We start from the raw sequence: 26,718 nt of genomic DNA on the forward strand, positions 1-26,718 counted from the left end.
TGAGAATTTTAAGAACCTTAGTGAGAACATCAAAGACATGAAAAAGGCCCAGTCAGACATTAAGCATACACTTACTAAAATAAAGAATAATTTACAGGGATTCAACAGTGGAGTAGAGGATTCTGAGAATAAAATGAATGATTTGGAATATGAGGAAGCACAAAACACCCAATCAGAAGAGCTAAAAAAAAAAATAATCAAAAATATGAAGATAGTGTAAGGAGCTTCTGGAACAACTTCAAGTGTACCAACATTTGCATTATGGGGGTGCCGAAGGAGAAGAGAGAGAGCAAGGTATTGAAAACCTCTTTGAAGAAATAATAACAGAAAACTTCCCCTACCTGGTGAAATAGGCTTACAAGTCCAAGAAGCACAGAGAGTCCCAAACAAGAGGAATCCAAAGAAGCCCACACCAAGACACATCATATTAAAAATGCCAAGCATTAAAGACAAATAGAGAATCTTAAAAGCAGCAAGAGAAAAGCAGTTACCTACAAGGCAGCACCCATGTGACTGAGCTGATTTCTCAACAGTAGGGAGTGGCAAGAAATATGGTGAAGGCTTAGGGTGGGGGCACTGGGCAGGCTAGAATGGGTCAGTGTGGGGAAAAGGGGATATATATGATACTTTTCAACAATAACGATTTTTTTGAAAATATTCAAAGTGATGAATAGCAAAAACCTACAACCAAGATTACTTTACCCAGCAAAGCTATCATTTACATTGAAGGTCAGATAAAGAGCTTCACAGACAAGAAAAAGCTAACGGAATTTATCACCATCAAATCATTGTTACATAAATTGTTCGAGGAGGTAAAAGAAGAAGGAGAAGAAAAAAGCTCAAAATCATGAACAATAAAATGGCAAAAAATATGTATCAACAATTGAATCTAAAACTCAAAATAAATTAACCTGGAATCTAATGAACAAAATAAACATGAATAAAATAGAACCAGAGGCATGGACACATGAAACAGACTGATGAATCTCAGAGGGAAAAGGGGATGTGGGGAAGAGATTAACCAAAGGACTTATATGCATACTAGAAGCCCGATGCACGAAATTCGTGCAAGGGGCTCGGCCCTCGCAGCCCTGGCTTCGTCTGAAAGGACATCCAGAAGGTTGTTCTGCTGTCTGGTCTAATTAGCATATTACGCTTTTATTATAGAGATTTGCATTACCTATGGACCCAGACAATAGTGGTGAAGGCCTGGCAGGGGGTGGGACCCAGGTAAAAGGGGGGGGGTGGTGTTCCTTGGAGGAGGGAGTAAAGGAGGATATCTATTAGTAATACTCTCAACAATAAAGATTTTTAAAAATAAATAATTCTAAATAAGCGGCCTAAGGATTATTGTAATAATGTAGCATCTTTCCATGTGTCTGGAATTCAGTAATACCATTATTTTTTTTTAGTAGGAGATTTAAAAGTTTACTTTCTCTTATCACTTCAATTCATCTTTTGATGTTAAAATAGTTTTCTATAATCCTTTAAAATTTTGTAGTGGTTTCTGTTTTTATTATATTCAATAGGTAACCTGACCTTTCCCATTGAGAGTTGTCTGATTCATTTACTCTAAGTTTCCCTAACGTAGCATCACACTACACTTGGGAATTGTTGAGACGTTGCCGTGTAGTTATAAAGGTCTCAAGAGTTAATTTGATCTCATTTAGAATTCCAGTTACAATCATGTAACCAAGCAGTTTACTTAACCATACTGAGCTTCTATTTACTCATCTATAATACTGAAGATGATAATAGTACTACCTTGACATGTTTTATAGTAATTAAAAGAATGATAATGTATGGATGGGTAGCTGGTCTATGATATTGGCTATTCATATTGTTAGTTATTTCATATTTCTTTGAGATAATAAATCAAGGAACAAATTTATAAAAACAAGTGAGGATATCTGTACAAGAGAGAGGCTTATCCTATGTAATAAAGAGATGATATGCAAGTTGACCCTCACTCCATCATACTGTCACAAGATGGCTACGCCCACAGCGGAGGCGGGGTTCCCATAACAAGCCATAACAAGCGATCAGCAGGGACCTGAAGCCGTGCCCCTGGCCCAACAGGGCTTGACGGGGAGGCCTCAGGCCATGCCCCCCACCTGGTGGGGATTCAAGGAGGACCTCAGGCCGTGCCCCCCACCCCGGTGCCCAGGCTGGGGGACCTCAGGCCATGCCCTCCGTCCCGTCACTGGGCCGGTGGACCTGAGACTGAGCCCCATACCTGGCACCGGGCCGGGGGACCTGAGGCTGCATCCCCACTCAGCGGGGCTTGACAGGAGACCTGAGGCTGCTCCCTGCCCAGCACCGGGCGGGGGACCTTAGGCTGTGCCCCCCACCCGGCAGGGCTTGATGGGGGTGGGGTCAGCCAGGTGTGGGTTTGGGTCTCGCACAATTTTGAGGTGCATGCAGGTGGGGGCGGACTTGACTCTGGGTCCTGCGGCATGCCCCAGACTCTGACAGGAGGAAGATTTTCATATACATTTTACTAATTTTCTTTAATCTCTGAAACGTCTATTATAGAGAAAGGGCAAATAGCAATATTAAAATATTTCCTCTAATTTTCTTTTAATGTGCACGAATTTCGTGCACCGGGCCACTAGTTTATTATACCTAGCCTCACTTTAGGTTTTAAATACACTACAAAAGTTCATGTAGGGGAACTTAATAATTTATGTTGTATTGTGTTAAAAGCCTATGTGTATGCCTCATTTTCCAGAATAAGTGTTTTCCTAATTAATCGAGTATAACAAGTACATTATAAAATTAATACAACTGATTAAAATGTCTCTCCCCAAATACATTTGGAAGTTTATATTTAATATGTAAGCCAGTTTTAACATTTTAAATGCATGTAATTTTTCTTCTAAGGATCTACATGACCTTTTTTTCCCTTAACATTTTCTTCCATGAACTTTTGCTGCATTAATAGGGCTTTGTAATTTTTTTTTATTTTAGCTTTATTGTTGAACGTATTACAGATGTTCCCCTTTTTCCATTGACCCCCTTCATCCCGTTCCTGCCCCCTCTCCAGGCCTTCACCACACTATCTGTATCCATGGGTTATGCATAATGCATATGAGTTTACATTTTAGATGCATCATGATGTTATAGAAATAGAAGCAGCCTGGCTGGTGTGGCTTAGTGGTAGAACATTGACCTACGAACCTGGTAGTCGTGGTTTGATTCCCAATCAGGGTTCATGCCCAGGTTGTGGGCTCAATCCCCAGTGTAGGGCAGCTGATCAATGAGTGATTTGCTCTCATCATTGGTGTTTCTATTTCGCCTTCTCCCTTCCTCTCTGATATCGATAAAAATATTGTTTTTAAGGAAAACATAGGAGAAGACGTAAGATTCAGAATCTAGTCCTGCCTTTGTGACTCATTAACAAGTAACTTAACCTTTCTGAGTGTTATACTCCCTACATCTACTAAAATGGGAGAATAACACCTCCCTGACTACTTCAAAATGAGTTTGAGGATCAAGCAAATTAGACAGACAGATAGCTAGACAGATCATAATTGTTTTTTGTTATTTGTAGAACTTTTTATACTTTTCAGAGTGATTTTTTTATTGATACCATGTCATTTAAATTTTATCAAAGCCCTTTGAAGTAGGAATTATCATGCATATTATACAGGGTGGTACAGAGAAATATATATTCAATGGCTGCTGAAGTTGCAGAAAGAGCAAGGGCTTTATAATGCACCTACGCCTCACTTTCTGGCCTCATTCACTATTTCCTGGCCTCACCCTTTTCTGGCTGTGTGATGGTGGGGAAAATTACTCAGCTGCTCAGAGCCTCAGTTTTTCCACATAGAAACTGAGTACATGGTAGGTGAATAACAGATGCTAGTTCTTCCTAATGGAGATATAATCATATAATTTCTATGATACTGGCCTATTAAATATGCAGGCTTATTTACACCCCAGAGTAAATATTCTGCTTTAGAACCAGATGTTTTAGACCTCTGTTTCTACTAGTTTTGTAAAGAGCTGTCATTTAATGAAAGTACTGTTGAAAATGCTTTCATGCAATTTTTTTTATGTGTGTATCAAAGTCTTTGTTCATACTCAGACATGTGCTTTGGAGGGATTGCTTTTAGTTCAGTTTTTTTGTTACTCTAATGTTGTGTATATTAAGATGACTATAACATTGTCCTTGTCTTCTAGGAGCCTACTATCTGCAAGAGACAAGTTAATTCCCACATGACATGAGAGTAGTTACATTAGAAATATATCCAATCCAGAGTATCCTATTGCTTCTGGACTGTTCAAGTTTCACAAAACATCTGGTGTATTGAGTCTTAAATGATTTGACCATTAATATAATCTAAAGCATGACTTAATATATTTTCATTTTACTGGTAATCTTAAATAGACTAGCATACTCTGGATTACCTTGATGAGTTTTTTTTTAACCATACACTAATATGTGACTCTGGGGCCTTTATTCTATTTTTGTGTTTTGTTTTGGTTTTGCGGTTTTGTTTATTTTTGTATTATTTTCAAATCATTTCAAACTTACAGAAAGTTGCAAGAATAATATAAAGAAGTCCCATATACCTTTACTCAGATCCCCCAGTTTATATTTTTACTTACTACATCTACTCCATCATTTATCTTCCTATATAATTAACTGATACTATTTTTTGTGGAACATTTAAAAGAAAGTTTCGATCATACCCCTTTTACCCTTAAAAACAAATATTTTATAATATGTAATGTTTTTTCCTAAGGACAATAATATTTCCATAGTACAATGATCTAAATCAGAAGATTGACATTATAGTAAAACCTCGATATAATGGACTAATTTGAGTGAGGGGATGTTCATTAAAGCCAAAAGTCTGTTATATAATAAAGTAGGTTTTCCAAATGCATGTGTTAAAAAATTGACAAATTAGTTAACCTGTTTTTACTTACATAGACATGTTTGGGTAATTGAAATTAAGTGTGTATGAAAAGTTTAATTTTACAGAAAAGTTTCCTATATGTAGCACAGTAATTTTAAATTTACACTGAATAGGTCTAGTAAATGTGTGTATTCACCAGTCACTGTGAGTAAACTAGTGCACATGGCGGGGGCGTGGCTTCACATATGTTGGAAAATCACCCAGCACGCATTAAAACTGCTGCAGAAAGACTCGCCACTTGACAACCGAACCAATTACCTCGCATGAGCACGTGCTAATCATTCACCTAACATTGCTTATGAGTGGTGACTCTTGCATTTAAATATGTAGACTGTGGTTGTAGATAAGTAATATTTATTTATGTCAGTGAAATTACTACAGCGTTTTTCCCCACATTGCTACAACTTGCATGATGGGTTCAGGATCTGAAGGAGGGGCCAACGCACAAATGAAAACACTAGACAAGAAATATGAATTTTTAAGGGGTGGGGGCCAGGTGGTGTCTCTTTCATGAAGAGCACACTGACCTCTGGCTAGTCCACTTTTTATTTACTTGAATACACATTTGCCCTTTAGCAATGCATACTAGTATATCAAAGGTAAAGTTTGGTAAACAGAAAAAGGATTATCAGGTGCCTTGAGTCACCACTATCTCAACATGAACAATCAGTGCATAGTGTCAGCCCTGCTAGCGCCCAAGGTCGATCGGCCTTCCACATTCCTTGGTGCACTTTCATGACAGTATCGGCAGTGGGTGGCTTCCTGCACCACATATGGCCTATTTGCTAAAATTTGTTAAAAATAACAGTGAATTAATAAGAAAAATAACCTGTTAATTTAATTATAAGCAAATCACGGTTGAAAGCATTTTAAAAGTAACAGGTATTGGCATACAGATTGGAAATTTTGTCCATTAAATCCAAAGTTCATTATATTGAGGTCTGAAAAATTGAGGGTTTACTGTAATATAATACTGCTAGAGGTCCGGTGCACAAAATTTGTGCACTGAGGGGTGTCCCTCAGCCCAGCCTGCAACCTCTCCAATCTGGGACATCCCTCTCACAATCCGGGATTGCTGGCTCCTAACTGCTTGCTGGACTGATTGACACCTAACTGCTCCCCTGCCGGCCTGATTGCCCCCAACTGCCCTCCCCTGCAGGCCATCTTGTGACAACATGGGAGTGGCCATCTTGTGTCTGCCATCTTGTGATGACGTGGGGGTGGCCATCTTGTGACGCAAGGGTGTGAGGGTCAATTTGCATATTGCCTCTTTATTATATAGGACTAGAGGCCCGGTGCACAAATTCATGCACCAGTGGGGTCCTTCGACCTGACCTGCGGGATTGGGCTGAAACCAGCTCTCCAACATCCCCAGATGGGGTCCCTCTGCCTGGCCAGCAATTGGGGCTGGTCTGGGCCGTCTCACACAGTCCCTATTGGAGCAATCGAGGCCCACCAGCCAGCCAGAGGGAGGAACCGCAGGAGGTTGGCTAGCTGGAGGAAGGGACCAAGGAAGGTTGGCCCGCCATGGGAGGTTGGCTGTGGGAGCACACTGACCACCAGGGGGGCAGCTCCTGCATTGAGCGTCTTCCCCCTGGTGGTCAGTATGTGTCATGGCAACTGATCAACCAGTCATTCAGTCGTTCGGTCGTAATGGTTGCTTAGGCTTTTATATATATAGATAAAGTATTCCCTACACATTTTAAACCTGTTGCTTCATGTACCCCAAATGCATACTTTATAATTATTTATCAATGACTGTGTTGTCTTTAAGCATCTTATCATATGATCGTCCATATCTAGTACTTTGCTGGCAATAATGTAAAACATTTGAAGTCTGAATATTTACTTTTTAGAAAAGCCCATACACTTGGAAGAAAATGGTTATTTTGTATATAATGCTTGTTTCATACAGCTTTTATGTATAATTCTTTATTAATTGGATTAGAACTATTAATACTTATAAACATTCCTAACAGTTGCTTAAAGGATAGTCATCTTTTTTAAAAAATATATATTTCTTTATTGATTTCAGAGAGGAAGGGAGAGGGAGAGAGAGATAGAAACATCAATGATGAGAGAGAATCCTTGATCAGCTGCCTCCTGCATACCCTCTACTGGGGATCAAGACTGCAACCCAGGCATGTGCCTTTGGCCGGAATCGAACCTGGGACCCTTCAGTCTGCAGGCTGACGCTCTATCCACTGAGCCAAATAGATATAGAGGCAGAGCAACATCGAACAGACTGTCAAACTACAGTGGGAAGTCCTGGGAGGGTTGCGGGGAGGGGGTTAAGAGATCAACCGAAGGACTTGTATGCATGCATATAAGCATAACCAATGGACACAAAACACTGGGGGGTAGGGGAAGATTAAGGGGAGAAAAAAAAGAAGGAGACATATGTAATACTCTTTGTAATACTTTAAGAAATAAAACAAAATTAAAAAAATAATATTGGGGAACAAAAGGATAGTCATCTTTTTTTTTCTATGAAAATGTCATTTGATTTGTTACTTCTATACTTCCATATGTGTAAAAAGAATGGTAATTTTGAGGGAAATCACATCACTTTTCTGGTATGTTTCTGATATATTCTGATGTGTTTTTCATTTGGCATAAATTACACTTTATTCATTAAATTTCATTTCACCCGTATAATAATTACTTTGAACTTAACCAGAAAATCAAACTTTTTCAATCCAAACTTAATTAGATGTATTTCTGTTTTTTGCTTGTTTTTTATGTGTTTGTGGTGGTTTTGTCTGTTTGCTTTTGTGTGTGTGTGTTGTTTGGATTAAAAAGTTTTGTAATTGTTGTGTGAGTGGTCTAGAATAACAGTTGGAAAGCTATAATTGAGGCTGAAAATAATTGGGGCTTTTACATTACCATTCTGGTTCCAGTTTTCTAAAAGTATGTGATTGATTTCTTTGTGTGGTAGACTTTTTTTCATTTTCAAACACAATTCATTGTGGGAAAGAATTTTTTTCTTTCTGGGTGATACAGTCATTGAAATCTTCATGGAATCCTTGAGAACAGAAAAGCTAATGACTTCTAAGCATTTCAGGAAGAATAGTTTATTATACTGAAGAATACTTGTGGATTTTTTGATGAGGCTGGTGAACTTTTTTTTGCAAACCTTAGAAATTGTCTGTTTGAGCAGAAATAATTTATTTCCTAAAAGAAAATCTATTTTTATCGCTTATACCTATTTTCATTTGTTGCTGGAAACTGGGTACATTGTTTAACATATGCAAAGCTCATATAAAACTATAATTGAAGAAATAGCAAATCTGTCATACGCTTCTAACATTTGTGAACGTTAATATTTAATGTGTTCAATTTTCCTGTTAAGCTAACACATTACAATTCTTTCTTTAAGGCAAATCCTCCTCCAGTACTGGTCAACACAGATAGTTTGGAAACGTCGACTTATGTAAGTTCCAACTCATCCCAACATCAAATAATTCTGCTTTCCCTGTTCCGTTTTCTTTAGAGATGAAGATGACAGCATTACTTTCTCTTACATATTTTACTTATAATATTCTATCACTGACCTACAGTTGTGAAAGTAAATGAAGCCACACTGTCCTTTTTTGGTTGTTTCTTTTCCTTATACTTATGCAAAGCAGAAATGTTGAAATTTATGGTTTTATTTTTAAATTAAAATGATTAACTTTCACCAAAGGCTATTTCTGACCAGTGGTCACTACCACAATGCCTTTCAGAGTCATTTTAGAAGTTTAATTGAATAACTAAATATTTAGTAACCAGGTTTATGTGTGTATTCATATATTAAAATAGTTATAACTATATGACTTTAAATTGATTGCTACTTTTCTCTAAATTTACTTTGTTAAAAGCCCTATTTCCCTAAGATAATTAGCCAGAACATCAGAATCTGATCTAACATTTTTCACCCCAAAGGAAAATGTCTTTGGAGATGTTTAAGTAGAAGTAGTGCCTGTGCATTTTTAAAATTAAATGATACATAATTTCATAAGCTGTAAAAATCCTTTCCTCTTATATTTGAACTGTAGTTTATTTCATGCTATACTATTAAACATTCTATTTGGCTTTATTTTTTTGTATTCATATGAATATGGATGTATCAGATAACGGGATTTTGGAAAAACCTCAAATAATATTTAAAATAAACAGACATGCTCTTCTATACTTTTTTTTAGTCAATATTATCTTTCACATTGATGTAGAGTACTTAAGCAGAATTTTGTTTGTACATTTGTCAATATTTTCTTCTTCACATTTCTTTCTTCACTTGTTCTCTTTGTTGACTTATGTTTTGCTTATGGGCTAAGTCAGTGATTAAATATTTTTTACTTTTAAAACCCTTTTAACTGAAAGATTAATATAAAATAACAGAGAAAACAATATCAACAAAGAAAATATGTATGTATTTTAGGGGAAATGTCAACAAATTAAAAGCAAATAAGCATACTAAGTAGCCAAAAGTTATATGATTTCCAGTTTGTATGACATAGCATTTAAAAAAATATTATTCTTGCTAAGCAAGGTATGTTGAGGGTCTCCAAGAACACTCACTACTCACTTTGGGAGATTCACTGATTCACAAGACTCAGCATAAGATTTAGTACAGCTATGTAGTAAGTTGGGCTCTGCATGTCAAGTTATAAGACAGTATGTCTAGAACAGTGGTTCTCAACCTTCTGGCCCTTTAAATACAGTTCCTCATGTTGTGACCCCAACCATAAAATTATTTTTGTTGCTACTTTATAACTGTAATGTTGCTACTGTTATGAATCGTAATGTAAATATCTGATATACAGGATGGTCTTAGGCGACCCCTGTGAAAGGGTCGTTCGACCGCCAAAGGAGTCACGACCCACAGGTTGAGAACCGCTGGTCTAGAGGATCCCATGTTTAGATTTCCTTATACTTTCTTCCTCCATGAGGTGTCACACAGAACACTCTTTTCCCTAGCAATAAAAGTACAGCACCATGTGTGAAGCGTTTCCTCCCTGGGAAACTCATTATAGACTCAGTGCGAAGTTTTTTATTGCAGGTTGCTCACCTAGGCACCCTCTGTCCAGCACATACCAAATTTCCAGGCTCCCAGAACAGGAAAGCAGGTATTCAGCATAAAATGTATTGTCTCTATAAACTCTAGCCATAGTAAATTATTACCGTTTCAGTTATGGAATGGTGTGAACACACCCAAAATTAATTTCCCAAATACCTGCTAAGACCCTTCTAGAGATAGCAGCCGTAGGCCTGATATGTTAACCCTTTTCTGGACATAAAGAAATAAGATAAATTCTAATTCCTCAAGCAGGATTTGCCAGAGTGTGCTACTTTATCATTCTTAAAGAACACAGTGTTCTCCATAGCTCTTGCTTATGTAGTCAGAAAACTTGTGTTTGTTTGGGTAAAACAACCTTAAGCTTTTAAGAAACAAGTATTTAATCCTGAAATTTAAAATGTATTACAAAATGGTTTTAAACTTATTTGTTATTCCTTTGTTAATTCCTTGATCACTTAATACTAGCTATATATTGATGAATAAAAATAAGAAAAATTATGGCTGCTACCTTAGAACCATAACTTTTCGTTGTCTATAGTCACTAAACTTCCCTAAATTAAGTAATTAATTGAACAGGCAGTGCATGTACATTGTGCAAAATTCAAAAGATACCAAAAGATATCTGGTGAAAAGTAATTCTTTCTTCCACCCCTGCTTCCAATCTTCCAGTTCACCTGGACTAAGGCAGAAAGTGTTAGTAGTATCATTTATATCCTTCTATAAACATTATCTGCAAATGCATGCATATATGTGTTATTTCTATACTTTTACCATGTAAAACCAATGCCCTTCTGATAATTTTTTTATAGATATTTTGTATATATATGTGAGTATAAAATCAGAACATACTCATATGCATAGATTGCTCAAGGAGTATGTCAATTTTTAGATTTAATCATTATTGAGAAATTGCACTTCATAGAGTTCTATCCATTTATACTTCAACAAAAGGTACCTGTTTTTGCTTCATATTGTCACAAGCACAATGTGTTAATAAACTTTTATAGCTTTTGTTAACATGTTTAAAATGTATTGACTCATTGGTTTAATTTGCATTTCTATCTAAAGATCGCCTTTTTCTACCTTTTCACCTTGAAAAAATATATGTTGAGATATTCACATACCACAAAATCTACCTTTTTAGGGTGTATAACTCAGTGGTTTTTAGGTTATTCCAATATTGTACCATCACCACCACTTTCTAATTCCAGAACATTTTACCACCCTATAAAGAAACCCTGTACTCATTAGCAATGACTCCCCACTCTGCTCTTCCCTCAGCCCCTGGTAACAACTAATCTACTTTCTGTCCCTATGGACTTGTCTATTCTGGGCCATTCGTATCAGTAGAATCATATAGTATGTGGCCTTTGTGCCTGGCTTCTTTGACTCAAATAGAGTTTTCAGGGTTCATCCATCTTACAGTATATATCAGAACTTTGTTTCTTTTCGTGGCTAAATAATATTCCATTATATGTATATACCACATTTGGTTTATTCTTTCTTGTGTTGAATTTGAGACCCTGCTTTCATTTCCCAGTGGTAGAATTGCTGCATCGTATGATAATTACATATTTAGGGTTTTGAGGAACCACCTGTCTTCCATACCAGTTTCACCATTTACATTCCCACCAGCATTATATGAGGGTTTCAGTTTCTTCACATATCACCAATCTTACTATTCTTCATCAACAATGTTTTGGACTTTATTATAGCCCTCCTAGTGGGTATGAAATGATACCTCATTGTAGCTTTGATTTTCATATACTTAATGACCAACGTTGAGCATCTTTTCTTCATGTGCTTATTGGATATTTTTATATCTTCTTTGGAGGAATGTCTATTCAGATTCTTTACCCATTTTTAATTGGATTATAGTCTTTTATTAGTAAGTTGTAAGAGCTCTGTATACTAAATGTAAGTCCTTTATCAGATATATAATTGCACAGATTTTCTCCTGTGGATTGTCTTTTCACATTTCATAAATCCTTTGAAGCACAAACCTCATATCTATATATTCACCTATTCATATACCTGTGTGTGTGTGTGTGTTTGTGTGTGTGTCTGTGTGTGTGTATATATATGTATATATAAATAAATAAAATTAGAGGCCCGGCACACAAAAATTTGTGCCTCAGCCCGGCCTGTGCCCTTTTGCAGTCTGGGACCCCTAGGGGGATGTCCACCTGCTGGCTTAGACCCGATCCCTTGGGGGGATCGGGCCTAAGCTGGCAGTCGGACATCTCTCTGGCAGCCCGGGAGCCTTGGGGGATGTCCACTTGCCAGCGGGGAGTAGGCCTAAGCTGCAGTCAAACATCCTTAGCCCTGCTGAGGAGGTAGGAGAGGCTCCCGCCACCACTACTCTGCTGGCAGCCATCAGCCTGGCTTGTGGCTGAGCAGAGCTCCCCCTGTGGGAGTGCACTGACCACCAGGGGGCAGCTCCTGCATTGAGCGTCCGCCCCCTGGTGGTCAGTGTGTGTCATAGGGATCAGTCATTCCCAGTCGTTCTGCTGTTAGGGTCAAAGTGCACATTACCCTTATATAGGATAGAGGCCTGGTGTACAGGTGGGGGTCAGCTGGTTTGCCCTGAAGGGTGTCCCGGGTGAGGGTGGGGGTCCCGCTTAGGTGCCTTGCCAACCTGGGTGAGGGGCTGAGGGTCGTTTTCAGGCTGGCCATACCCCCTTCACAGTGGGGGTCCCTACTGGGGTGCCTGGGTGAGGGGCTGATGGCTGTTTTCAGGCTGGCCATACCCCCTTCACAGTGGGGGTCCCCACTGGGGTGCCTGGGTGAGTGGCTGATGGCTGTTTTCAGGCTGGTCAAGCCCCCCAGTGGGGACCCTCACCCCATGGGGGTGTGGCCAGCCTGGGTGAGGGACTGATGGCCGTTTTCAGGTTGGCCTCGCCCCCTGTCAACCCGAGCTCCCAGCCTCTCTCCTTTTTTTCTTGTTTTCTGGGATTTATTTATCTTCTATAATTGAAACTTTGTAGCCTTGAGTGGAGCCCAGGTCCGGTCAGGGCAGGCGGGAAGCTTGGCTTCCTCCATCGCCGGGGGCAACCCAAGCCTCCTACTTGCTCCAGCTCCGTGGCGGAGTGACAGTTAATTTGCATATTACTCTTTTATTAGATAGAAGATATGTGTGTGTATGTATATGTGTATGTGTGTGTATGTATATGTATGTGTGTGTATATATGTGTGTGTGTGTGTATCCTATCTAATAAAAGAGAAACATGGTAATTGGCGTACGACCGCTACCCTTCCCATTGGCTAATCAGTGAGATATACAAATTAACTGCCAGCCAAGATGGCGGCTGGCAGCCAGGCAGCTTAAAGCGAACATGAATGAGGCTTGCTTGCTTCAGTGACGGCGGACTCCAACGTTCCCCGCCTGCCGCTGCAGGCCTCTGAGCTGGCAGTTTGAGACATTGTAACAAATATAGAAGCTAAACAAAACCCCAGAAACCTGCTTTCAGCGAGCCGGGATCTCAGAGCTGGAGTTATACATTTTTTCGATTATAGAACCGAAACAAACCAGATACCTGCTTTCAGCAGCAGAGGCCTTAGAGCAGGAGCCTCCGAGCTAAAGCTGGCCCAGAATAAAAAATTTTAAAAAAAAAGGAGCAGTTGGGAGCTTCAGTTACCCACCAGCCTGAAAACAGCCCTCAGCCCCTCACCCAGACTGGCCAGGCACCCCAGTGGGGACCCCCAACCTGAAGGGTGTGTGACCAGCTGCAAACAGCCATCATCCCCTCACCCAGGCTGGCCAGGCACCCCAGTGGGGACCCCCACCCTGATCCAGGACACCCTTCAGGGCAAACCAGCCGGCCCTCACCGGTGCACCAGGCCTGTATGCTATATAGTAAAAGGGTTATATGCCTCCCAGCACTGGGATCAGCGGAGCCGTGAGGCCTCCCAGCACTGGGATCAGCGTGACAGGGCGCAGCACCCAAACCCCCTGATGGGCCCTGCGGCTCTGTGTGTGACAGGGTGCGGCGCCCCAACCCCCCCACCCCCCCGACGGGCCCTGCTCTGTGTGTGATGGGGTAGAGCCATAACCTCCCCATCAGCCCTGCCCTGAGTGTGACAGTGGCGGCGCCCCAACCCCCTGATCCGCCCTGCTCTGTGTGTGACAGGGGGCGGTGCCCCAACTCCCCTATCGGCCCTACTCTGTGAGTGACAGAGGGGACCTCCCCAACCCCCTGATGGGCCTTGCTCTGTGCGTGACAGGGGGGAGCTCCCCAACCCCTTGATGGGCCCTGCTCTGTGCATGACAGGATACGGAGCCCCAACCCCCCTGATGGGCCCTGCTCTGTGCGTGACAGGGGGCAGTGCCCCAACCCCCTGATTGGCCCTGCTCTGTGCGTGACAGTGGGTGGTGCCGCAACCTCCCCATCTACCCTGCCTTGAGTGTGACAGGGGGCGGTGCCCCAACCCCCCAATCGGCCCTACCCTGAGTGTGACTGAGGGTGGCATCACAACCTCCCAATCTGCCCTGCTCTGTGCATGACAGGGGGCGGTGCCCCAACTCCCCAATTGGCCCTGTTCTGAGCCCGACCAGGGGCTGCACCTAGGGATTGGGTCTGCCCTCTGCCACCCGGGAGCAGGCCTAAGCCAGCAGGGCGTTATCTCCCGAGGGGTCCCAGACTGCGAGAGGGCACAGGTCGGGCTGAGGGACCCCCCACCCTCCCCCGCGAGTGCACAAATTTTTGTGCACCGGGCCTCTAGTATATATATAATAAGCTTGCTTAATTAGACCTGCTCTGATGTAGCTAAACTTTTTCCAGCCCAGTGAAGCACGCCAACTTCTCTTTTAGGTAATTGTCAGCAGCACAGCAATAAATACCAACTCAAAGCAGATTATTATTGTAGATCATGCAGGGAGAGCGAAGGGTGAAATATTTAACTGCAACAGTGTTTGACTATATTCTGTGCAGTGAGAAAACCTGAAGTCACTTTCAAGGCCCACCATTTCTTACTTCTTTTCAGTCGGGTCAAGTTTATAAATCTCTATTTTCCAGCTAATGAAAAGAAAATAGGATTCCACCAAGTCTCCTATCTACCTACTCCAGGACTTCTGTGAGAATCAAATGAAATGAAGCACAGGAAAACACTTCACAGACATTTGGTTAAAGTAAAAAATGTTTGCACCTGGCTATTAAGCAAGTCATGTTCCTGGGCTGAAGAAACTCCAAAGAGGCTAGTTGCTAGGGAGAAGAAGCCAGGTATTGCTACGTCAATTACCCAGTGCCCACAGCGACCGTTTCCAGGCTGAGCTGGGCTGTGGGCCACATTTTGTGCCCTGGGGTCTTGGCAGCATTGGCTGTGATTTGGTGGGCTGTTGCTCCAGTGTGGTGGTGGGGCCTGTGTCCCACTTGGGGGAAACCAAGTGTTGCTTTGTCGGCTCCAGGTCTGCAGTGCAGTTGCTTTATAAATAGCCAGTGTGCATCATGGCATCTCCTGCATTGAGCATCTGCCCCCTGGTGGTCAGTGTGTGTCATAGCAACCAGTTGGAAGGATACTTAGCATATTAGCCTTTTATTCATATAGATTCTTATGTCAGTACCTTGTATTCTTGATTACAGTAACTTTGTAGTAAGTTTTCAGATTAAAAGGTGTAAGTCCTCCAATTTTTAAAGTTTGTTTTGGCTATTTTGGTTTCTTTGCATTTCCATATGAATTTTAAGATTAGCTTATCAATTTCTGCACACATCAAAAAGGCAACTGGAATTCTGATAGGGATTGTGTAGAATCCCTAGGTAAATTTGGGGACTTTTGCCATCTTATCAATATTATGTCTTCCAATCCATTAACACAAAATATCTTTTTATTCATTTACATCTTTCATTTTGTTCAACAATGTTTTATAATTTTCATTGTACTAGTGTTAACACTTCTTTTGTTAAATTTATTCCTAAGCATTTTCTTCTTTTAATTCTATTATAAATGGGATTGTTTTCTTCATTGTATTTATGGATTTTTTTTCCATTGCTTGATATGGCAGTATAATGGATTTTCAGATATTGATCTGTCCTAACTTACTGAACTCATTTATTAGCTCTAAGTTTTTTATGTGTGGATTCCTTTTGATTTTCAACATCAGGTCATGTCATCTGCAAATAGAGATGGTTTTACTTCTTTTTAGTCAAATGCCTTTTAATTATTTTTCTTGCCTAATTGCTTTGGCTATAACCTCCATTTTAATCTATATATATAAAACGCTAATATGCTAAGTATCCAACCATTCCACCGGTAGCTATGACACACACTGACCACCAGGGGGCAGATGCTCAACATACAGGCATGGAAACATGGGGAAGAGATTAACGAAAGATCTTATATGCATACTAGAAGCCTGGTGCACGGATTCCGTCTGGCCTGTGGGGATCGGGCTAAAACCGGCTCTCCGACATCCCCTGAGGAGTCTCAGATTGCAAGAGGGCGCAGGCCCCACCTGGCCTCTGGTGTTTAATAAAAGTGGCAAGAGCAAACATCCTTGTTTTGTTTCTGATCCTTGGAAGGAAGCTTTTAGTTTTTTACCATTATGTATGATGTATTATACTTAGTTTTAACTATTAATTGATATTATAATTTCATTGGCCTTGGGTTAATTTTCTCTTCATGCATTCCTGTTCTTTCCTTAAATAGTAAAACTGTTAAGGAAAAGCAGAATTAAAGACAGTTGGTTCCAGTACAGTAATGAGACGGAAATGGTTTGTTGAAATCATTCCCTTCTGTTCCTTTGTCTTTATATTCCTTAAGACAGACTGCAAACAATGAATTAGGAAAATTTATTCAGTTTGACTTTGGTAGCTTTCTTACATACTCAAAGCTTCCGTTTCTTCATATGTAGCATAATTGATAATAAAATCAAAATGGCTATTCATTATTTAAGAAAAATGTGTAAGTAAATTATTTGGGGGTTGATACTTTGTATTTAGTTAATTTTTCATTAGGAAGAACATTTTCTTCCTAGTACATTTTTATTTTTAGACTTTTACCTTGTGTTGGTATAGACTTTAGGGTTTTTAATTACCCAAGATTATGCAGTAATATGAATTATGATTCATATGAATATTAATAGATAAAGCCTTGAATTTTAATATATTACTCTATAGTTAAGGTGTTACTAAATTGAATCAAAACAACAGGAAACAATTAGGTTTTTAAAAAAATCTTCTTTTGGCCCTGTATGGTTGGCTCATTGGTTAAAGCATCAGCCCTTGGACTGAAGGGTTGTGGGTTCAGTTCCCAGTCAAGGGTATGTACCTTTGTTGTAGGCTTAATCCCTGGCCCCGGACTGGGGTGTGTATGGGAGGCAGCCAATCGATATGACTCTCTCACATAAATCTCTCTCTCTCTTTCTATCCCCCTCTCCCCTTCTCCCCTCTTCTTTCCCCTCCACTCTCTCAAAAAAGTAAATGGAAAAAATATCCTTGGGTGAGGATTTAAAAAAAAAGTCTTCTTTGAACAAGTGTCAATTATGTCATAGGATTTGTGTGTACTGTTTGGATATATTAGTATAGCTTATTAGAAAATTAAAATCTTTGGGCCAAGGGGACTGAGGATATCTGTGTTATAAATTATCCTCTGCTTCCTTATGTCACTTATATACCTATAATTAAAGCAAATTATATTAAAAAGAAAAAATTACACAACTTAAAAGTTAAACAATTTTTTTTCTTGAGGAGGGGGGGGAGGGAAAGGAGAGAGGGAGGAGATCTAAACAATTACTTGTTAATTCAGTTCATTAAATTCCACCTATGAGTGAAATCATATTGTATTTGTCTTTCCCTGAATGGCTTATTTCACTTAGCATAATGTTCTCTAGGTACATCCATGCTGTCACAAAGGGTAAAATTTTCTTCCTTTTTATAGCTGAGCTAGAGGCTGGGTGCATGAATTCATGCACTGGTGGGGTCCCTCAAGGTGGCCTGCAGGGATTGGGCCCCAGCTCATGCCCCCAGGCTTGCAGCCCCAGTTTATGACCCCAGCCCCGCCTGGCACCCCGCTGTGGCCTGGCACCGCCCCCTCACCTGCTCCACCATTCACCTGCAGGGTAATCTATCGGGGCCGCCCCCCTCCCCTGCCTGGTTCCCTCAGCACCTAGGAGCCGGGTGGTGGCCCCACCCCTCACTGTCACCACTGGTCGCCATTGGTGGGGGGATTGGGCACCCGCTCACACCCACCTTGGCCTGGTGCCACCCTCTCACTTGCTCCACCATCCCACCGCAGTTCCACTCTCATGATATGGTATTAAAGCAGCACCAAGGACATTTACTACGTATCTACCTTTTCAGAAGGCTTAATAGTGAAAATCTCAAATTCCTTAAAGTAGAATCATAAACTCACAGTACAAAAACTTTACATATTAACCCCAAAAGGCCATATAAGCACACTCACATGGAAATGTTTTCCAGAATAAAATTTCAAACCACTGTATTTAGAAATTAACAATAATAGAGCCCATTGTAACGATTTTGGGATTTTGCCAAAGCCATATGCTGAGGAAAATTTATTAACTTTAATGGACATTTTTAAAAATAGAGGAGAGTAATAGGCATTCAATTCAAGCAACTTTTTAAATAGTCTAAAGAAAGAATAAAGAATTGACAAAGCAGGAAGTAATAGCATAAAATTTAATAGATTAATCAGTAATGTTAAAACTATTTCTTTGACAAAGACTGATAGACTTTTAGGAAGTCTGAGCAAGAAAAAATAAAAGTGATACAAATAACCTTTAGAATAAGAAAAGTGACATAGCTGCTATTATGGATTTTATTTTTACTCATAAAAATGACTTTCAGTCAAGTTGTCCGGAGATCTTTATGTGTAATCCTACTGCAGTATGGATGCATAGAAATCATAATTTATACATACACATGTGTGCATTTATAATATATAATCTCAAAACAAGAAAAAAATCTCTTGTGAGGAAGAAGAGAAAGTAGCAAATGGGTTTTAATCCCTTACAGCCATAAGAAATAAGAACCCCAAAATTAGTAGAGATGGGTTTCAAAAGTCCTCAAGAAAAAACTGCTAGCCCCTGAATTAAACCTGGATTAAGGGTTGCTTTCTTATAATACTATAAGGAAAGGAAAGTAGCTTGCATAATTTAATTATTCTGTCATTTCATTATTGTGTTGCTGTATAGCAAACTAACCAGAAACTTAGTGGCTTAAAAAACAACAATTCATTATTGCTCATGATTTTCTGGGTTAACTGGATGCTTCTGTTTCACATGGTTTTGGCTGGGACTTTTAAAAAGGCTGGAAGATCCAAAATAGCCTTATTCACTTGGCTGGCAATTGGTGCTCGTTGCTGATTAGGAGTGCACCTTGGTGCTTTTGGTCAAGGGCTTTGATTCTCCTTTATCTGAATCTCCTCATAGGCTGAGCTTCCTCGCTTTATTTATTTATTTTTTAAATATATTTTATTGGTTTTTTACAGAGAGGAAGGGAGAGGGATAGAGTTAGAAACATTGATGAGAGAGAAACATCAATCAGCTGCCTCCTGCACACCCCGTTTTGGATGTGCCCGCAACCAAAGTACATGCCCTTGACTGGAATTGAACCTGGGACCCTTCAGTCCGCAAGCTGATGCTCCATCCACTGAGCCAAACCAGTTAGGGCATCCTCGTTTTATAGGTGCTGGGTTCTAAAGCATTGTTCTAAGACAAATGCAAACACTACAGAGCATCACATGAGCTAGCCTCAGAAACTACACAACATCATTTATGCCACGGTCTTTTTAAACAAAACTCTTCTAGGATCTGCCTAGATCCGGGGGGGGGGGGGGGGGGGGGGGTGGATTGACGGATTGACAGCATCTCCTGATGATAGGATAGGTCAGTCACATTGGAAAAGAGCCTGTAGGATGGAAGGTTGTAGGAATCTAGAGAAATGCAGTTTATCACAATCCTTATTTGACTTATTAGAATTAGTACTTTTCCCAGACTTGTGTCATAAGAAATATTAAAGCAATGATTTGATTCCAAGGACAATTCACCCTTCACTTAGTGGCTCTTGTTGTGGGAATTACTTCTTCCAGGAAGGAATAAGGAATAAATTGGAAGGAATAAGAGAAAGTGCTTTGTTTCTAAGATGTGAGCAAGAACTTGAATGGTAAATCAAATTTGGGCGTGAAATGTGTGACGGGAAGCACCAAAGTAGCAGATGCAGAGGTGGGAACTTGCAGTATATATAAAGGAAAGAGCAAATCATTCACATTTGATGGTATGTAAAGCTCATGAAGAGGTGAGATATGTATGTGAAGAATGAACTGTGTGATAGATTGGGGTCAGTTCATATGACCTTTGTATGAGTTTCTGAAAGTTCTAGAGGAAGTGTGTTATTAGACACTAGAGGCCCAGTGCCCATGCACCGGTGGGGTCCCTTGGCGTGGCCTGCGGGGATCGGACCTAAACCGGCAGTCCAATGCAGCCTGCCACTCCTGTTCCTGCTCCTGCTCATCCTGGCCCCGCTGCACCTGCTGCTTGGTAGGCTCACTGTCACTGCTGCGGTCTCCGGGCTGTGGTGACCAGCCATAAGCCCTGTATCTGGAGCCCATTGGTCAGCTGAGCAGCGCTCTCGCTGTGGGAGCGCACTGACCAACAGGGGGCAGCTCCTGTATTGAGCGTCTGCCCCCGGTGGTCAGTGTGCATCATAGCTACTGGCTGGTTGAATGGTCAATCAGTTGCTTAGGCATAGATAGATAGATAGATAGATAGATAGATAGATAGATAGATAGATAGATAGATAGATAGGCAGGCTCCAAAAATATCTATCTGCATAAAGCAGAATAATTTGAGCAGTAGAACATACTAATCTAAGAGATTGGGTAGATTACATTGGCAATAGCCCTGAGGAGATTAACAAAGGCTTGAACCAAAGTAATAAAAATGAGAGTAAAAAGTGATGGTTTTCAGAAAAACAAGTATTCAAATCAGTAAGAATTGGCAATTGATTAAGGTGTGCAGAGAGCCCTGGTCAGCTTGGCACAGTGGATAGAGCGACAGCCTGTAGACTGAAGGTTCCTGGGTTTGATTCCAGTTAAGGGCATATGCCTGGTTGTGGCTTGATCCCCAGTGGGGGGCGTGCAGGAGGCAGCCGATCAATGATTCTCTCTCATCATTGATGTTTCTGTCTCTCTCTCCCTTTTCCTTCCTCTCTGAAATCAATGAAAATATATTTTTTAAAAAAAGGTGCAGAGAAAAGAATCAGAATTCAATTAGCTGAATTCCATATTTGAAGATCATAATACCATGTCAACTCATTGTACTCTTCCATTCCTTAAAACATTTCCCTAAAATTATTAAAATGAAACTGTTATTTTATTGCTGTCACATTTAACAGGTTTTTATTAATAAGTCATGCAAAAATTATGTTTTGCCATTTCAAATTTTATACTCTAAATTTCTGTGCTACTTCTTTTTCCTTCCATTAGGTTAATGGCACGGATGCAGATTTTGAATATGAAGAAATCACACTTGAAAGGGTAAAAACTATTAATTATCTTAAGTTTTTATGCATAAATCTGTTGCTTTAAAGAACTCTTTAAGTATACAGTACTGCTCTTTCATTATAGAATTCAAGGAAATAGATCTTCCAAAAAACAGAGCCATGTAATATTCATTTCTTTTATAAGTTCACATATCATAAAATTAGCCTTGGTATTTTCAGAACATGTTGCTTTTCTTTAATAACCTTTTTTAAAATTTTCCTGGACTCATTTTCACCTGCTGTTAACATCTTACATTACTAGAATACATTTGTTTCAACTAACGAACCAGTATCGATACATTATTAACTAAAGTCTAGACTTTATTGGATTTTCTTAGTTTTGATGTTTTTCTCTTCCAGGATCTCATCCAGGATACCACATTACATTTATTTATCATGTTTCCTTTAGACTGACAGTTTCTCAGATTTTTTCCACTTTTAAATTAATTTTTTATATTTATTTTTTATATAATAAAATATTATTTATTTTAAGTAAGTATTTAGTACCCTGGTCATTGTATCAATATTCTTTCATAGCAAAATAATAACCATATTTCTAATTTACAAGACCCTATCGAAAACTTATGTACTCCCCTAGTCAGAAAATAACTTGGGGTATAATTCAGGTGTATAAATTTTCTTGCTATATTTTCCCCTTAAGGATATCAGCATTTAATTGATGCTTTATTTTAGTAAAACCACCCCGTGTGACTAGCATTTTGGAGAAATGAAGTGTTCCATACAAGTAAATTTCCTGAGTAGCTGAGTATACAGGGTGGGGCAAAAGTAGATTTACAATTGTTTGTATGGAAAATAATACAACGATTAATGAATAATTACAAGAATAAACTCTGTTTTGCATACTCCCAACTACAAACCTACTTTTACCCCATATAAGATGAAAATCCTAGATAATTAGATTTACTTATATTTGAAGCCAGAATAGACTCTGAGTGAAAAAAGACCTTAAAAGAGTCCTTTACATGTATAATAGATATTCATTGCCTACTATCTGAATATGGATCTCCTATTCAAGTGAGGTAGATGACTGATTAACTTTCAAGTAAGCATAGTATTAATGTATTGTACATATTTCAATGTGGTGTTCTGTTGTTGGGGTTTTTCCCAGCTTTATTGAGATAATTGACATAAAATTTTAACTTTTTATCTTATTCATTTTTCATTCTTTCCTAATGCCTTTTAAATTCCTTTATTTAGTCAGGACTGTACATTGTATTTTCACTGATTAAAGAACTGGAATATACTGGGAATTGGGAAAATGTTATTAAAGGGTACAAACTTGCAACTAGAAGATAAGTTTCTGAGATCTAATGCACAGCATAGTGATTATAGTAAACTAGAGGCCCGGTGCACCAAAATTTGTGCACTAGGCGGGGAGGGGGGTCCCTCAGCCCGGCCTGTGCCCTTTCACAGTCTGGGACCCTTGGGGAGATAACACCCTGCTGGCTTAGGCCTGCTCCCGGGTGGCAGAGAGCAGACCCAATCCCTAGGTGCAGCCCCTGGTCGGGCTCAGAGCAGGGCCGATTGGGGAGTGGGGGCGCCGCCCCCTGTCATGCACAGAGCAGGGCGATCGGGAGGTTGTAATGCCACCCTCAGTCACGATCAGGGTAGGGCCGATTCGGGGGTTGGGGCGCCGCCCCCTGTCACACTGAAGGCAGGGTCGATGGGGAGGTTGTGGCGCCACCCCCTGTCACACACAGAGCAGGGCCAATCGGGGTTGGGGCACTTCCCCCTGTCACTCACAGAGCAGGGCCCATCAGGGGATTGGGGCGCCGCCCTCTATCACCCACAGAGCAGGGCCGATCAGGGGGTTGGGGCACCACCACTCTCACACTCAGGGCAGGGCCGATGGGGAGGTTATGGCTCTACCCCGTCACACACAGAGCAGGGCCCGGTAGGGGGGGGTGGGGGTTGGGGCGCCACACCCTGTCACACACAGAGCCGCAGGGCAATCAGGGGGTTGGGGAGCTCCCCCCATCAGGCACAGAGCAGGGCTGATCAGGGGGTTGGGCGCTGCCCCCTGTCACGCTGATCCCGGTGCCGGGAGCCCTCGCGGCTCTGCTGATCCCGGTGCTGGGAGGCATATTACCTTTTTACTATATAGGATAGAGGCCTGGTGCACAGGTGGGTGCCGGCTGGTTTCCCCTGAAGGGTGTCCTGGATCAGGGTTGGGGTTCCCACTGGGGTGCCTGGCCAGCATGGGTGAGGGGATGATGGCTGTTTGCAGCTGGTCACACATCCTTCAGGGTGAGGGTCCCCACTGGGGTGCCTGGCCAGCCTGGGTGAGGGGATGATGGCTGTTTGCAGCTGGTCACACACCCTTCAGGGTGGGGGTCCCCACTGGGGCGCCTGGCCAGTCTGGGTGAGGGGCTGAGGGCTGTTTTCAGGCTGGGGGTGACTGAAGCTCCCAACCGCTCCTTTTTTTTTTTTTTCTTTTTTATTCTGGGCCAGCTTTAGCTTTGAGGCTTGGCTCCAGCTCTTAGGCCTCCGCTGCTGAAAGTAGGTTTCTGGCCTTTGCTTACAATGTTGCGATCCTGCTGGCTGAAGCCCGACGGACTAAAGCAGGTTTCTGGGGTTTTGTTTAGCTTCTATATTTGTTACATAGTTGCTTAGAGTTGCAGCTCAGAGGCCTGCAGCGGCAGGCGGGGAACGTTGGAGTCCTCCATCACTGAAGCAAGCAAGCCTCATGTTAGTTTCAAGCTGCCTGGCTGCCGGCCGCCATCTTGGCTGGCAGTTAATTTGCATATCGCCCTGATTAGCCAATGGGAAGGGTAGCGGTCATCCACCAATTACCATGTTTCTCTTTTATTAGATAGGATAATACTGTATTATGTACTTCAGAATTGCTGTGAGACTAGCTTTTAAACATTATCACCACAAAAAAATAAATAATAACTATGTGACATGATAGAGGTGTTAACTAAAGCTACAGTGGTAATTAATTGCAATATATAAATGTATCAAATCAACACATTGTACACCTTAAACTTACACAGGTATATGTAAATTATATCTTATTAAAAAGAAAATAAAAAATGAATTTGAGTACTTGCATAACTTGATAAACTCACAGAACCTATTGATATTATTGCTGAGATTCTAGTAACTCTTGAGGAGTTGAGACTGAAAAAAAATTTTTTTTTAAATAGAATTTTAGGGCACACCATAGTAGAATGTCTGTGTAAGCTATTTAATACTAACAGTTAAATAATAGGTCCAGATGTGTTTGCTTATTTGAATTGCTGAAAGCCAGAGTTGGAAAATTGCAAAATAAACATTTTTAAAATACCATTGCTTAGAATAATTGTCCTTAGGGACTTATAGCAGTAAAACCCGTTTTTCAAAGAAAATATTCAGAAATCCTATATGTAAAACAAGCAAAAAGTAGCACTGCTTTGACAAATTGATGAAATAAGCTGATGGCAAAGTTAGCAGAAGCAAAGCTCCACCCCCTACCCCTTTCTTAAAAGACTAAAATAATATATTAGTTTTACCTACTCATAAATAATAGCAACAAAAAGAACAATCTCAGTGTTTTTCTCTTAGAGACATTTGCCTTACCCAACATATGCGAGGTACAGTCTAAAAGAAAAGATCTAGTAGTGATACCTTTGCAGAAAGGTGATTAATCCAAGGACAAATTGTAAATACTTATAAAGAAAAAAACGTAGACTAGACTCCAAAAGTGTACTCAGTACCTGTTCTTCAATCTCACCTACTCAGCAATAATGCCTCTGAATTCTTCATAGAGAGAAAAGGCTTTCCTTGTATTTTTTAATTTAGAATATTCATATTCCCTGTACAGGTACCTTTATGAGTTTGTTCCCTGTGTTAGTACAGTTTCTAGGCCCTATAATGACAGAAACCTATCAATAAAGATAATTATTATTCACTGATTTTTTTTCTCTCTATCCCTAGGGAAATTCAGGGCTTGGCTTCAGCATTGCAGGAGGTACAGACAACCCACACATTGGAGATGACTCAAGTATTTTCATTACCAAAATTATTGCAGGGGGAGCAGCTGCCCAAGATGGAAGATTGCGGTATGTTTTGCACGTTATATTAAGATACTGAATCCACTTTGTGTATTTTTCTGTAGGCAGACTGAACAAGGCATAAACACAAAAAGGAACACTATCACAATAATTAATGTAAGGTAGATGCTCAAATAATGAGTGAATGAGATAATTGTGCTCTAAGCATTGTTTCTTCTCTCATTTAGGAATTTAATTTTGTCTTACTTTCTATTTTCAAATAAATTCACAAAATTTTTTATATTTTCTGGGTATGAAACATATATAAACTTATTTAAGATACAGGGATCAGATATCTCTGAGTTTGTATTTCCTACCACAAAGAATAAAGATTATGTAAATTTATATATATTTTATTAATTGAATAGATGAAAATAACAGTTATTTAAACTCTTGTTTAAATTTAGTGTTCCATTTCAGAAGGTATCTTTAGCATACCTAGTTGTTTCCTTAGGCCATAGATTATGGGAATTTTATTCACTTGTTTATGATATATATATAGTGGCAGTTTTAGGGTAAGGAATTTATATGGTCTGTAAAAAAATCTTATTTTAAGGTTATTGGTACCTTATGCCATTCTTCAGTTCCTAAGCTTCTCACTGGACATGACAGGTGGTATATTAACTTAATTCTATTAAATATGAAATAAATAATTTGACCATTCATATAAATGTAGACATTTATTTCCTGATTATGTTACTGACCTTTTATTTGTGTTTCTGATATGTGAAAATTAATATGTCCCATTTGTTTCATTAAGGAAACATACCTATAGTATTAACTCTAAGGTATCATTGTCTTTGGATTTAGCATTTATTTTCTCTAAATATTTTTAAATTTTATTTTATTGTTTAAAGTATTCAGATAATAGAACATATGTCTCCTTTTTTTTATTCCCCCCATTGACCTTCCCCCGGCCTTCCCTACCCCCCAGCACATGCCCTCACCCCACCCCCTCAGTGTCTCGTGTCCATTGGTTATCTTTTCTCTAAATATTAAAGTTAATTGGATATAGAATCTTATCAGGATCAATTATTAATATTTTAATTATGTTTTATTTCCCCTTTCCCACCCAACTTTAAATGACCATCTTCCTCTTCTCTCCCAACCCCCAAAATGAGACGAGAGCTAGGGCAAAAAATTAGAACTAGGAATGAATCAGACTTTAAAAAAAGACTTTG

At 40.1% G+C, this 26,718-nt stretch overlaps 1 protein-coding gene across 13 annotated transcripts in view; it reads left to right on the forward strand.

The window, feature by feature from the left end:
• The window catches only part of DLG1 (discs large MAGUK scaffold protein 1), a 308,802-nt gene that overhangs the window by 149,502 nt on the left and 132,582 nt on the right, over window positions 1-26,718 (forward strand). For all 13 annotated transcript variants that reach the window (XM_059687457.1, XM_059687469.1, XM_059687460.1 and 10 more), the window contains 3 exons: window positions 8,308-8,361; window positions 21,427-21,477; window positions 25,422-25,546. In XM_059687457.1, coding sequence (XP_059543440.1) covers window positions 8,308-8,361; window positions 21,427-21,477; window positions 25,422-25,546 — 230 coding nt within the window. The remainder of the gene's footprint in view (window positions 1-8,307; window positions 8,362-21,426; window positions 21,478-25,421; window positions 25,547-26,718) is intronic.

Source organism: Myotis daubentonii, chromosome 3, assembly GCF_963259705.1.
Source record: "Myotis daubentonii chromosome 3, mMyoDau2.1, whole genome shotgun sequence".
NCBI lineage: Eukaryota > Metazoa > Chordata > Mammalia > Chiroptera > Vespertilionidae > Myotis > Myotis daubentonii.